This window comes from Callithrix jacchus, chromosome 2, assembly GCF_049354715.1.
Source record: "Callithrix jacchus isolate 240 chromosome 2, calJac240_pri, whole genome shotgun sequence".
In the NCBI taxonomy this organism is placed as follows: Eukaryota; Metazoa; Chordata; class Mammalia; order Primates; family Cebidae; genus Callithrix; species Callithrix jacchus.
The window spans coordinates 15,256,731-15,269,882 of record NC_133503.1 but is presented as its reverse complement, the minus strand read 5'-3'; the positions used below and the strand labels follow the sequence as shown (position 1 = coordinate 15,269,882).

The 13,152-nt window shown below is 47.8% G+C and overlaps 1 protein-coding gene across 3 annotated transcripts in view; it reads right to left on the bottom strand.

Annotated features, from left to right (window-relative positions):
- BAIAP2L1 (BAR/IMD domain containing adaptor protein 2 like 1) overlaps positions 1–13,152 on the bottom strand; it is a 110,352-nt gene that overhangs the window by 26,032 nt on the left and 71,168 nt on the right. For all 3 annotated transcript variants that reach the window (XM_035282715.3, XM_035282720.3, XM_035282730.3), the window contains exons 4-5: positions 2,894–2,955; positions 2,712–2,783 (exon numbers count right to left, since the gene is read on the bottom strand). In XM_035282715.3, the coding sequence (XP_035138606.1) occupies positions 2,712–2,783; positions 2,894–2,955 (134 nt within the window). The remainder of the gene's footprint in view (positions 1–2,711; positions 2,784–2,893; positions 2,956–13,152) is intronic.

The following is a 13,152-nucleotide window of genomic DNA, read 5'->3' as shown; positions in this document are numbered from 1 at the left end:
TCACACCACCCTCCTGCTGGCTGAGGCCCCCACACCCGTACCAGTTTCACACCATCCTTCCTCTGGCTGAGGCCCCCACACCCAAGCCAGTTTCACACCATCTTCCCACTGGCTGGGGCCCCCACACCCAAGCCAGTTCGCACCATCCTCCTGCTGGCCAGGTCCCCCACACCCACGCCAGTTCACACCATCCTCGTACTGGCTGGGACCCCTTACCCTGCAGTTCACACTATCTGCATGCTGGCTGGGACCCTCGCCTGACAGTTCACACCATCCTTACGATGGCCAGGGCCCTCACTCATTTCACACCATCGTTATGCTGGCTGGGACCGTCACCCTGCAGTTCACACCATTGTCACACTGCCCAGGGCCCTCACTTTTCATTTCACAGCATCCTTATGCTGGCTGGGACCCTCACCCTGCAGTTCACAACATCTGCACACTGGCTGGGACCCTCACCTTGCAATTCACATCATCCCCACACTGGCTGACGCCCTCACTCATTTCAGCATTCTTATGCTGGCTGGAACCCTCACCCTGCAGTTCACATCATCCCCACACTGGCTGACATCCTCACTCATTTCACCATCCTTATGCTGGCTGGAACCCTCATCCTGCAGTTCACATCATCTGTATGTTGGCTGGGACCCTCACCCCGCAGTTCACACCATCCTCACAATAGCTGGGGCCCTCACTCATTTTACACCATCCTTACGCTGGCTGGGTCCCTTAGCCCACAGCTCACACCATCTGCATGTTGGCTGGGACCCTCACACCACAGCTCACACCACCCTCACATTGGCTAGGGCCCTCACCCCTCAGTTCACACGGCCCCCTCCATTTAATGTTAATGTCTTGCCTTTATTCTAAAGGTCCCTGTTTAAACAAGGAGCCCCTGACCAGAATGGCTGTTCTCTGAGGACATCTTCTCTGTCTTTTATTCTTTCTTTCCTCAAAGGCTTTTTGACGCTGGGTGGTTAACTTTCTTCTGCCATCCAAAGTCTCAAAGACCCACCCAAAGCACTTAGCCACCAAACCGGTTAAGTGCTTTGGTGAAGAAATAGACAACATTAGGTCACATGTTCCTGGCTGTTTTATTATTTACAATTTCAAGAAACAGAATGAACAGGTGTAATAGCTTAGGGTTGTTTTGGGTGCTGTGTCGCAGAGTATTTAAGAATGCAGGGTCTCTTTTTTTTGAGACTGACTCTCATTCTGTCACTCAGGCTGGCGTGCAGTGACGCAACCTAGGCTTGCTGCAACTTCCATTTCCTGGGTTCAAGTGATTCTCCTGCCTCAGCCTCTCTAGTACCTGGGATTACAGGCACATACCACCACACCCAGCTGTATTTTTAGTAGAGATGGGTTTCACCATGTTGGCCAGGCTGGTCTCGAACTCCTGACCTCAAATGATCTGCCTGCCTTGGCCTCCCAAAGTGCTGGGATTACAGGGGTGAGCCACCACATCCAGTGAACTCAGGGTCTTAAGTCTAACAGACCCACATCAGAATTCAAATCCCTATTTTCCCTATAATCTGTGAGGTGCAGATAAGAAGGGTGTCTGGCTTGGTGCATCACCTCATGCCTGTAATCCCAGCACCTTGGGAGGCCAAGGCAGGTGCATCATGAGGTCAGGAGTTTGAGACTAGCCTGGCCAAGATGGTGAAACCCCGTCTCTACTAAAAGTACAAAAATTAGCAGGGTGCAGTGGCAGGCACCTGTAATCCCAGCTACTTGGGAGGCTGAGGCATGAGAATTGCTTGAACCTGGGAGACAGAGGTTGCAGTGAGCTGAGATCACACCACTGTACTTCAGCCTGGGTGACAGAGCAAGACTCTATCTCAAAAAAAAAAGAAGGTGTCTATGTTTTAGAGTTTCCGAGGGATAACTATCAGATAACACATGTAAATCACTTGGCATGAAATGCACCTTAGCAGCTGTACAGGTCCTGTGGCCTCTTGCCAGGAGTGCAGACAGGCAGCAGGCTTAACAAGGACCACAAAGAAGGGATGATTTCAGGGCAGCTTGCACACTGACTGCCACACAGAGGGCTTGGTGAGCAGCAAGGGACTTTGGGTGGCAGGAGCAAGTTCTCTACAGCAGCAAGGAAGCTGGCAAGAGCCCTGAATACTGGGGCTGTAGGGCCACCCTGAAGGGGACCTGCAGAAACCTGCTGGAATGAACAACAGGGGATAAACAAGGGGTGCCATGCCCCCCTTTTTTTAGACACAGTCTAGCTCTATTGCATAGGCTGGAGTGCAGTGGCATGATTTTGGGTCACTGCAGCCTCCGCCTCCCAGGTTCAAGCCATTCTCCTGCGTCAACATCCCAAATAGGGACTACACGCACGCACCACCATGCCCAGCTAATTTTTTTTTGTATTTTATGTAGAGACAGGGTTTCACTATGTTGACCAGGCTGGTCTTGAACTCCTGACCTCAAGGGATCTGCCCACCTCAGCCTCCCAAAATGATGGGATTACAGGCGTGAGCCACCTCACCTGGCCTTTACACTTTCTAAGAGAGATCCCAAATGTTAGCAAAAACCAGCTCACCCATCCCAAAGGGACCTTGTCGGTTTCATGGATCTGGGCATGATCAACACTGAACTCCACTTCTGTTTGCTGCTGATGAGTAAACAGTGGGGACGAGTTCTCCTCGGGCTGGGAGGTCAGGCAGCCCAAGGCTGGGGCTGGAGAATTGTGCACTTACATTCATATATTTCACGTCAAGTTCTATCTTCTTCTCCAGCTCATGGATAATCTCTTTGTGGAATTTTTTAAACTGTTAACAAAAGGAAATAAAACATTCACACCAGATTTGAGACTTTAAGCAAAATAAATTCTAAAACATAAAACAAGTGTATTCTGTAAAGAGAAAAACAGATCACGTACATTTTCATCAAGACTCTCGTTGAGTTTCTTGTGGGTGCTTGAAATCTCTATGAGGACATGGCCTGGTAACAAAACCAGATATGTTAGAGGAAAGCACTGCATTATTCATTCATTCATTCATTTTTGAGAGGGAGTTTTTGCTCTGTCACCCAGGCTGGAGTGTGATGGCATGATCCTGGCTCACTGCAACCTCCACCTCCCAGGTTCAAGTGATTCTCCTGCCTCAGCCTCCCAAGTAGCTGGGATCACAGATGCATACCACCATGCCCAGCTAATTTTCTGTATTTTTTAGTACAGACAGGGTTTCACTGTGTTGGCCAGGCTGGTCTCAAACTTCTGACCTCAGGTAATCCACTGCTTCGGCCTCTCAAAGTGCTGGAATTACTGGCATGAGCCACTACACCCAGCTCATTGCAGAGTTTTGTAAAGTATTAGGGAGTGAAACAGAACAGGGAAGCAAAGACTGCCTTCAGGGTCTTGAAGCATCACCCCCGACACATCAGGAGCACAGTGGGGGTCCCCACAGTGGCTTCCAGGGGGACACAGCTGAGAGCAAACAGCCTCTACAACATCATTAATGAGACAAATGGCAACTCTCTTCAAGTTTACATGACTTCGTTTTGTCTTTTGTTTTTTTTGACACAGGTTCTGGCTCTGTCACCCAGGCTGGAGTGCAGTGCCGTGACTTTGGCTCACTGCAGCCTCTACCTCCCGGGTTCAAACCTTCCTTCCACCTCAGCCTTACAAATAGCTGGGACTACAAGCATGCACCACCACATCCAGATTTTTTTTTGAGAGGGGGTATTTTGTAGGGATGGGTTTCCACTATGTTGTCCGGGCTGGTCTCGGCCTCCCAAAGTGCTGGGATGACTGGTGTGAGCCACTGTGCCTGGCCCACATGGCCTTTTCTGTATTTACTTGTTCCCTAAGCTGAATTCTATATATCTGATTTAAATTTTGAAATTCTCTCACAAATGATTACTTGGGTCATCACAGTAGCTAACTATAGGAATAAAAAATGATTTATTTTTATCTAATCCCCAAAGTAATGTGATTAGCTGTCAGGCACGAGAGATAAAGGCTATTTCTTTTTTCTCATGTTAGTTCTTGTAATGTTTTGGAAAATACTAACGCCAGGGGAAACCGCAGCTGGAAGAATGCTCAGCCCTGCCTCTCCTGGGAATACACCAGCTCTCTGAAACCAAGCAGTCACATGACGGGGGGAGGACGGTCCAGGACAGAGGAGTCTCACTCCCAAGAGCAGCAATCAGGCCTCTCGGTTTGCAATCACATCTCTGCACCTAGTGGCAGTGCGCCAGCTCTCTGCCACCTTTCTACAGGTGACATCTGATAAAGGTGAACGAGAGCCTCTCTCTGTTAACTTATCTGCAGGAACCAAATGGATTTCCTAGGGTCTGTCACCTAAGAAATAGGAGAAACACATAGAATCATCTGGAACCACCATTACCACCACCATCAAACAATGCCCACCAACAGCAAAATGTACCAGCAGACCATCCTACAGCTCAGAGGCCAGACAAAATTCCAGGCCAGGTGCGGTGGCTCACGTCTGTCTTCCCAGCACTTTGGGAGGCTGAGGTAGGAGGATCACTTGAGGTCAGGAATTTGACACCAGTCTGGCCAACATGGCAAAACCCACTGCTGCTGAAATTCAGAAAATTAGCTGGGTTTGGTGGTGTGCACCCGTAATTTCAGCTATTGGGAGGCTGAGGTGGGAGAATTGCTTGAACCTGGGAGGCAGAGGATGCAATAAGCCAAGATCTTATCACTGCACTGCAGCCTTGTGACAGAGTGAGACCCTGCCCCCCCAAAAAAGGAATTCTAGTGGGGAACTGAGAAGCTTCAGAGGAAGAATCAGAATGAGGACCCGTGGTAGAATATGGGGAGAGAGGAAGAACAGCCTGGACTCTGGCCTCGACTATGACCGCCGTACAAATGACCCTATCATGTTCTGTTCTAGGGACATCGGAAGACATCTGAGTCTCACACTGGCTACCCAGGCTTCCCTCGTCCCAGCTCAGGATTCAACCCCTGCTGAACACAACCATGCAGATGTCCCATTGGACACACCTCATACTCAATGTGTCTCTAAGTGACCTCCCTGGCTGCCCCACATTCTTGAATTCCAGCTCTCAGCTGCCAGCCAGACGAGGGGTCGACTTCTCACCCACGTGTAACACCCAATGACAAAGACTCACTCCCTTGGGCATCCATCATCAGAGCCACCTGTAGGGTATGGCCATGTCCTTTCCTAAGCTCTGTGATCTCTTCCCTGCCCAGGACAGACAGCCTGGGGAATGGCATGTGAAGTCACCAAGACATGGTCACCCAGTGATGTGATCCACCAGAGGTGGCAGAAGATTCTCCCATCAACCCCCAGCCCCCAGCACTCACGTGCCGCCACATGGGCTTTCAAGGAGGTTCTCTCTCATGTCTGTCTAACCCCAGCATCTGCTCGCATCTCTCATCCTCTCTCTGGACTCCCAGCTTGTTCTTTTCTAGATCACCTTCCTCACAGGTGCCAGGGATCTTTCCAAAGTGCAGGCATAACATGTAACTCCCCTTCACCCCGTGGTGTTGGGAAACCAGCTCCCAAGCTGTACTTCAGAGCCCTCTGCAAACGGCGCTGCCTAGACAAAGCGGGGTCAGAGGCTCTCAGAGAAGCAGAACTTGCAGGGCTGTACACTGTGGCAGGTATAAAACCTAGTCCCTAAGCCCCATGGGATTTTACGGCGCTCTGATGGGTAAGCCCACTGGCTAAACACGGGAAGCCAGTGCTCAGGGCACCACCCTCTGAGTCAGTAAGCTTCCCACTCCACATCACTCTTTTTCTTTTTCTTTTGAGACCGAGTTTCGCTCTTGTCGCCCAGGCTGGAGTGCAATGGCATGATCTCGGCTCACCACAAACTCTGCCTCTCAGGTTTAAGTGATCTCCTGCCTCAGCCTCCTGAGTAGCTGAGATTATAGGTGCCCGCCACCACGTCTGGCTAATTTTTTGTATTTTCAGCAAAGATAGTCTCGAACTGCTGACCTGAGGTGATCCACCCACCTCGGCCTCCCAAAGTGCTGGATTACAGATGTGAGCCTGCGCCCGGCCATCCCCCTCCACATCCTTAACAATGCTGGCTACATCCTCCAGAATGCAGCATGAGAAAACCAACTGACCAGAATTCTTCACAAAAGCCACCTTCACACAGCCAAGGACGTAATTCCACTAATATGCCATTTAATAGCCACTGAGTCATTTCAGATATAATCTGAGTTACTTTCACATCTATTTCAAACCCACAAACAATTCCTCACTGGGGATGAAAAATAAACAACAACAAAACCCACTCCAATTATTTACAAAATCAGCCACTCTATTCTTGGCAAGGCAGATCTACTTAAAAAACAATAATAAACATCTAAAAATAATTTGGATTAAAGCATTTGGTGATTTGGGCTAGTGGAAACACATTCACATTTTTGTTCTCATACTGTTCTCTTTCATGAACTTTATTTCCACAGCCTTATATAATGTGGATCTCTGGGAAGCGTGCTGCCAAAACCAAGGTGTGTGCGAGGGTGAGTGCCAACACTGCTGAGCCTGGAGCTCTGGCCTGGCCAGGCCCCTGGGCACGCTCCACACTCCTGCCCGTGGTTTCCCGCAGCACAGGGGAGAGGCGCAGTGAAGCAGCCCTTTCACTCCGAGGGCAGGCGGGGAACACCTGGCCTTGTTATTCCTGTCCCTCACTGCTTGTGGAACTCAGATGCTGGCCCCACAGCAGCCGCAGCGGAGTCCGCGCTCACAGAAAGGATTAACACACATCTTGGCTGCCATTCTGCAAGCTGCTGAAAGTGTATCTTGAAACGGAAGATGAAAACGGCCTTTATGTTCGATCTGCAGAAGTTTGATGTTGAATAGAGCAAGTGTGACTTTATGTTTAAAATGCGATGCCACATGGGTTTGTTTGCTCTTAGTTCTGTAACCTACTTTTTCATAAATTACATTTGAGAAGGAAAAAAAACCACACTGAAAATATTCGAGGGTGGGGTGAAGCAGGCACAGCCGGACTCGGATGAGGCAGAGCTAAGTACACGGCCTGACAGGAGCCACACCACTGTGCCAGGCAGGCTGGGCCGCCTGCTTCCTTTTCTCCCAGTTATGTTTGGAGTCACCCTTTTGGGAAGAAACTCAGAGCAGTCATTACAGTACTGTGATTCAGTCTAAATAAGTGGCAATACATATGTATTTCAAAAGCGTGAACTCAACATAACTAAAAGACATTTTTGTGTATGTGTGACAGAGTCTCGCTCTGTTGCCCAGGCTAGAGTGCAGTGGCATGATCTCAGCTCACTGCAACCTCCACCTCCTGGGTTCAAGCAATTCTCCTGCCTCAGCCTCCCGAGTAGCTGGGACTACAGGTGCACACCATCACACCCGGCTAATTTTTGTATTTTTTAGTAGAGATTCGGTTTCACCATGTCAGGCTGGTTTCAAACTCCTGACCTAGTGATCCACCCACCTCTGCCTCCCAAAGTGCTGGGATTATAGGTATGAGCCACTGCGCCCAGCCCTAAAGACATTTTCTACCATTAATTTGTCTTGATATTTGCATAAATAATTCACACAGTGTTACAGCTCCATGAGAGCTTGTCTAGCAGGGTTTGGAAAGCCCAATAAAAAAGAATGGTTAATAGTAGCATCACTCTAATTTTAGAAACTATGAACAAATAAGCCCAATACAGTATAAAGAGAACAATACTGGACAATATAGTATAAAGAAATGCATTTAGCCAGTAGGTGGTATGGAGTTAAAATGCTCAAGAACAAACCTTAAGGAAAATTATTGGTATGAACATACAGAACGTTTTCTTTTCTTTTTCTTTTGAGACAGAGACTCACTCTGTCGGCCAGGCTGAGTGCAATGGTGTGATCTTGGCTCACTGTAACCTCTGCCACCTGAGTTCAAGTGATTCTCCTGCCTCAGCCTCCCGAGTAGCTGGGATTACAGGAATCTACCACTGCGCCTGGCTAATTTGTAGTTTTTAGCAGATGTAGGTTTCACCATCTTGGCCAGGCTAGTCTTGAACTCCTAACCCCACAATCCACCCACCTCGGCCTCCCAGTGTTGGGATTACAGGTGTCAGCCACTGCACCTGGCCACATAGAATGCTTTCATTGGAAACACAGGGCCAGGCGTGGTGGTTCAAGTTCCAGTACTTAATGGAATTCAGATGGGAGGATCACTTGAGGCCTGGAGTTCAAGACCAGCCTGGGTAATACAGTGAGACCTCCATGGATACGAAAAATGTTAAAAATTAGCTGGGCTCCATGGAACATGCCTGCAGTCCCCAGTTACTCAGGAGGCTGAGGCAGGTGGATCACTTGAGCCCAGGAGTTTGAGGCTGCAGTGGGATATGATTGCACCACGGTGCTCCAGGCTGGGCGACAGAGCAAGATCCTCTCTCCAAAAAGAAAACAAATAAACTGCACTATTAATACATTTTTTTCATCAATTCACAGTATAAATTTAGAGGAACCAGATGGAGATTACTAACGCACCTGAACTGCCCAGAACGTGTAGGCATAAAGATCCTTTCCATTTATGTCTGACCGTGGATACTCAGAACCCACTTTATTTCCAGAGAACGCAGAGCAACGCCTGAGTCACACACTACTTCCTACACATTAGTACAAGTGGAATCAGACGGTAAAATGACAAAGTGGAAGCAGCCATCTAGCACCGTTCTACAGCTATGCTGCACAGATTAAAGTAAAGCTGATTACAGGTATCACTGGAGGCCAGGTGTGGTGGCTCATGCCTGTAATCCCAACACTTCGGGAGGCCAAGGTGTGCAGATCACTTGAGGTATTTCGAGACCAGTCTGGCCAACATGGCAAAACCCTGTCTCTATTAAAAATACAAAAAGTTAGCTGGGCCTGGTGGCACGTGCCTGTAGTCCTAGCTACTTGGGAGGCTGAGGCAGGAGAATTGCTTGAACCCGGGAGGCAGGGTTGCAGTGAGCCGAGATCATGCCCCTGTACTCCAGCCTGGGTACCAGAGCGAGACTTTGTCTCAAAAAGTACATACAGATAAAAACAAAAATGTCATTGGAAAAATGACTGAATTTTTCTGATCATTTTCCAAGTTTCAAAAGGGATGAGGAGGAAAGAGAGGAAGTAAGAGCAAACCGCCCTCAACGCACACATGGGATGTGTTCAGCAAACGAGTGTGTGCTCTGAAGATTAGAGTCACCCACACTCAATCAGTGCAGGGGCAGATCAGTAACCACAAACGTGTGACCAAATTCGAAAGGCTCTGTCAGCATCTGAGAACCTGCGTTCCCCACACAGCTGGAGGTGAGGTGCTCTCATCTGGGGAGCACCAACATCACACAAGCAGCTGGGTTCAGGGGCTCACATCTATCATCACAGCGTTCTTGGAGGCCGAGGCGGTAGGTACTGCAGCCTGGGCAACAAAGCAAGACACTGTCTCAAAAAACAACACATGTGAGCAAGCAATGTGCGCTAGCGGTGACCCCAAATAAGTGATGGGGTGAGGTTCCATTGATCATTTCTCCATGTCTACCTTCTGCCTGAACCAACAACGGCGCCACATTCTAATCAATGTCTAACATGGAGAGTGTAGTTACTCTACACTGCGCTCAAAACTAACTAGCAGGTATGCCACGAGAGTCAGCTTAACGGAGCTAGTACCGGCTGTGAAGAAGCTAGTATTGGGACAACCTGAACACCAAAATAGTTAAAGGCAGTCATAAATTTTAAGTCATTGAAAAGTCTAGGAATCTGTGAGTCCACAGTAAACAGATTTTAAAAAGGCACAGGGGACCAGGGACGGCTCCTGCTAGAAGTAGAGTGCACACTGCCAGTCAGTAAATGAAGAGGGAGCGTGGAGATGGAAAACCATCACCACGGTGAAGACTTGTTTAGCAGAAACCATTAACAAGGCCGGACGCAGCAGCTCACGCCTGTCATCCCAGCACTTTGGGAGGCCGAGGCGGGAGGATCATAAGGTCAGGAGTTCGAGACCAGCCTGGCCAACATGGTGAAACCCCATCTCTACTAAAAATACAAAAACTAGCCAGGCATGGTGGCGCATGCCTGTAATCTCAGCTATTCGGGAGGCTGTGGCAGAAGAATCACTTGAACCCAGGAGGTGGAGGTTGCAGTAAGCTGAGATTGCACCATTGTACTCCAACCTGGGCAAAAAGAGCAAAACACCATCTCAAAAAAAAAAAAAAAAAGTGAACATTTTGTATTCCTGACTATTCATCCCTGTTTAGCATTTCTGATGTAGGTTCATACCTGTGCCGATTCTTTATTGCTCTATTAAACAGATTTACTTATTTCTTTTTAGAGAGGAATAAAATGATTTCATCCACCTCCAGTGCTGGTTGCGGGAGGTAAGCGGGGAATGGAGAAGCGTGTTAACAGGAGAAATATTACCAACGCTTTGCTGAACAGTAAGATTGCTGGCAACCTCGATTTTAGAAAATGATGGACATGGCTGGAGACCTGGAGGTGAAAAGCCAAAAAGAGTTGCAATCATAAACACAAACATTGTTTCTTTTCTTGGAGAATGGGTTCCCTTTTAGACACAGCACGAATACAACTTCATTGTACAAATAAGTCTAGAACTCATTGCTCAAATGACACTGATTTTTAAAAAATTAAAACGTCAGAAGTGACTGCTGATCTCTGAGTAATAGAATACGAGATCTTCAGAAAGAAGAACTCAAGAAGATGATGAGAAGGCTAGTTGAGGAGGCTGGAGAAGAGCCGGGCGCTGCGAAAGGAAAAAGATTGGGTGCAGCTTCAGAAGGCAGAGAGTTCCGGGTCATCATCCTCTACAGAGAACACAAGGACCTGAAGACCAGGCAAAGGTCACAGCATCCACAGGAAGAAGCAATGACGTCAGACAGGCTTCTTAGTACCTGTGCATCCCTGGGAAGTTACCTAACCTCTTTCTGCAGCATCCCTTGGAGCTGTGGTATTCTCATCTGTGTAGAGTGCATGCTTCACAGGCTTTGGGGGGAATCATACTTTCCAATGTTCTGTAAAGAGACACTGGCTGCTGAGGTGGCTGAGTCCAGACACAAGTAGCAAACTGGCTCAATCATGCACTGGCTTGTACTTGTAGTCCCAGCTACTTAGGAGGCTGAGACGGGAGGAGTGCTTGGGCCCAGGAGTTCAAGACCAGTCTAGCGACATTGCACAACAAGACCCCATCTCAAAGAAAAAAAAAAATTCGGGATACACCCCAACAAAAATGGGCTCCCACACTCCTCAACAGTGATCACTTTCTGGAAATAAAATCCACATGAGGTTGTTCAGACTGTAGTCACCATTTTTTGGTGCACTTTACACGTATACATCAACATATTCACCTCAACACTTCTCCTGTCATATCCTTTCTTTCCGCATTCCCAGAGTCCCCAAAGGAAAAACTGTCCATCTTCTCTTATCTAAGGGAACATACCTGTAGAATATACTCTATTTTCCTCTATCCCGTAGCCTTTTACAACCTTAAACAGAATACTGAGCACCTCAGTCTGAAGTGCTGATATTTCTCCTATAGTTTAAGTTGCATCCATCAGGACTGATCCACTAGAGAACACACACATCTGGCCTCTGTGGATGAAAAAAACCCATCGCAAAGGCACTTCCGGTTTCCACGCCAGCATGTCTAAGACTCTAGAGGTTGTCACTCTGTTAAAACAAGAATAAGCTCAACAAATGGAAACAAGCTAAAATAAGAAGCAGGAATTCTGAGATTCATGACAGAATTAAGCCCACAGGGTAAAGATGGGCCCTGAAAACTAGACAGACAGGTTGATGCAGAGACTCACAGTTCACAGAGAGCAGAGACCAATGCTGGAGCCACTCCTGGAGGAACTCTTAAGCTGTAATGGATGAATTGCTGGGCGCTTGGCATGGAGTGGTCTGAGAGTTGAAAACTCCAGGGGGCTCAGTCTTCTGGGGGGTCCCTACACTTTTATGAATTTTACTTCTAGGAGTCCCACCACCTTCTCATTAGGGAGGTTAGAGAAGATTCCCCTGGGGCTTCTGGTGGAGGGGGTGGGAGATAAACATTCTGAAACAAGCCCAGAGCTTTGATCTGTTCCAGTTATGTTCTCTGTAAGGAAGGCCAGGCCTCAAGGGAACCTGCTGTAATAAAGCTTTATCTGACCAGGGAAAGGGTGATTTGCTAACTCCAACCCCCTCCAGTCTTCCTGTCTCAAGTAAAGGGAGAGGAAAAAAATACCTCAGAAACTCTTCTGAAAGGCATCCCAGGATCTCTGGCCTACCACCCCCGACCCTATCCAAACACAGGGATTTAAACAGAAGAGGAAGACACCTCCCCTCCCCAGTATCTGACTAATATCTGTGCATTACAGCAGAGTCACAAAACACAGGCTTCATTTAGAAGAAGTTTTTTTTTTTTTTTTTGAAAACCAAAGACAACAGCAGAGACAACAAGGATATCAGAGGAAAACTGAAGCCTCTGACTCCGTTACAAATGCCAACTTCATCTTACATTAAATACAGGCTAACTCCTAGCCAGATAAACAGAAATCCTCACACTAAAGGCTCATCTACCTCAGTTACTATTACCCAACACATCATGTTCAGCTTCTTTTATTTTATTTATTTTGAGATGGAGTCTCACTCTGCCTCTGAGGCTGGAGTGCAGTGGCACGATCTCCTGCCTCAGGCTCCCAAGGAGCTGGGATTATAGGTGTGCACCACCACGCCCAGCTCATTTTTGTATTTTTGGTAGAGACGGGGTTTCACCATGTTGGCCAGGATGGTCTTGATCTCTTGACCTGTGATCTGCCCACTTCGGCCTCCCAAAGTGCTGGGATTACAGGCATGAGCCACTGCACCTGGCCTGTGTTCAGCTTTTAACAGCAACAAACATAGGCATGCTAAGAAAAAACACAATCTGAAGAGACAAAGCAAGCATCAAAACCAGATTCAGATGTGATAGAGAACTGGGAATTATCAGACAGAGAACTGACAACCACCATGACTAATATGCTAAGAGTTCTACTGGAAAAAGTGGGCATCGTGCAAGAAGACATGGGTAACAGAAGCAGAGAGATGGTGTGTTCGTCCGTTTCGTGTTGCTTATAAAGAATACCCGAGGCTGGTTAATTAATTAATAAAGGATGTTTATTTGGCTCATGGTTCTGCATGGTACCAGCATCTGCTTGGCTTCTTGTAAGCC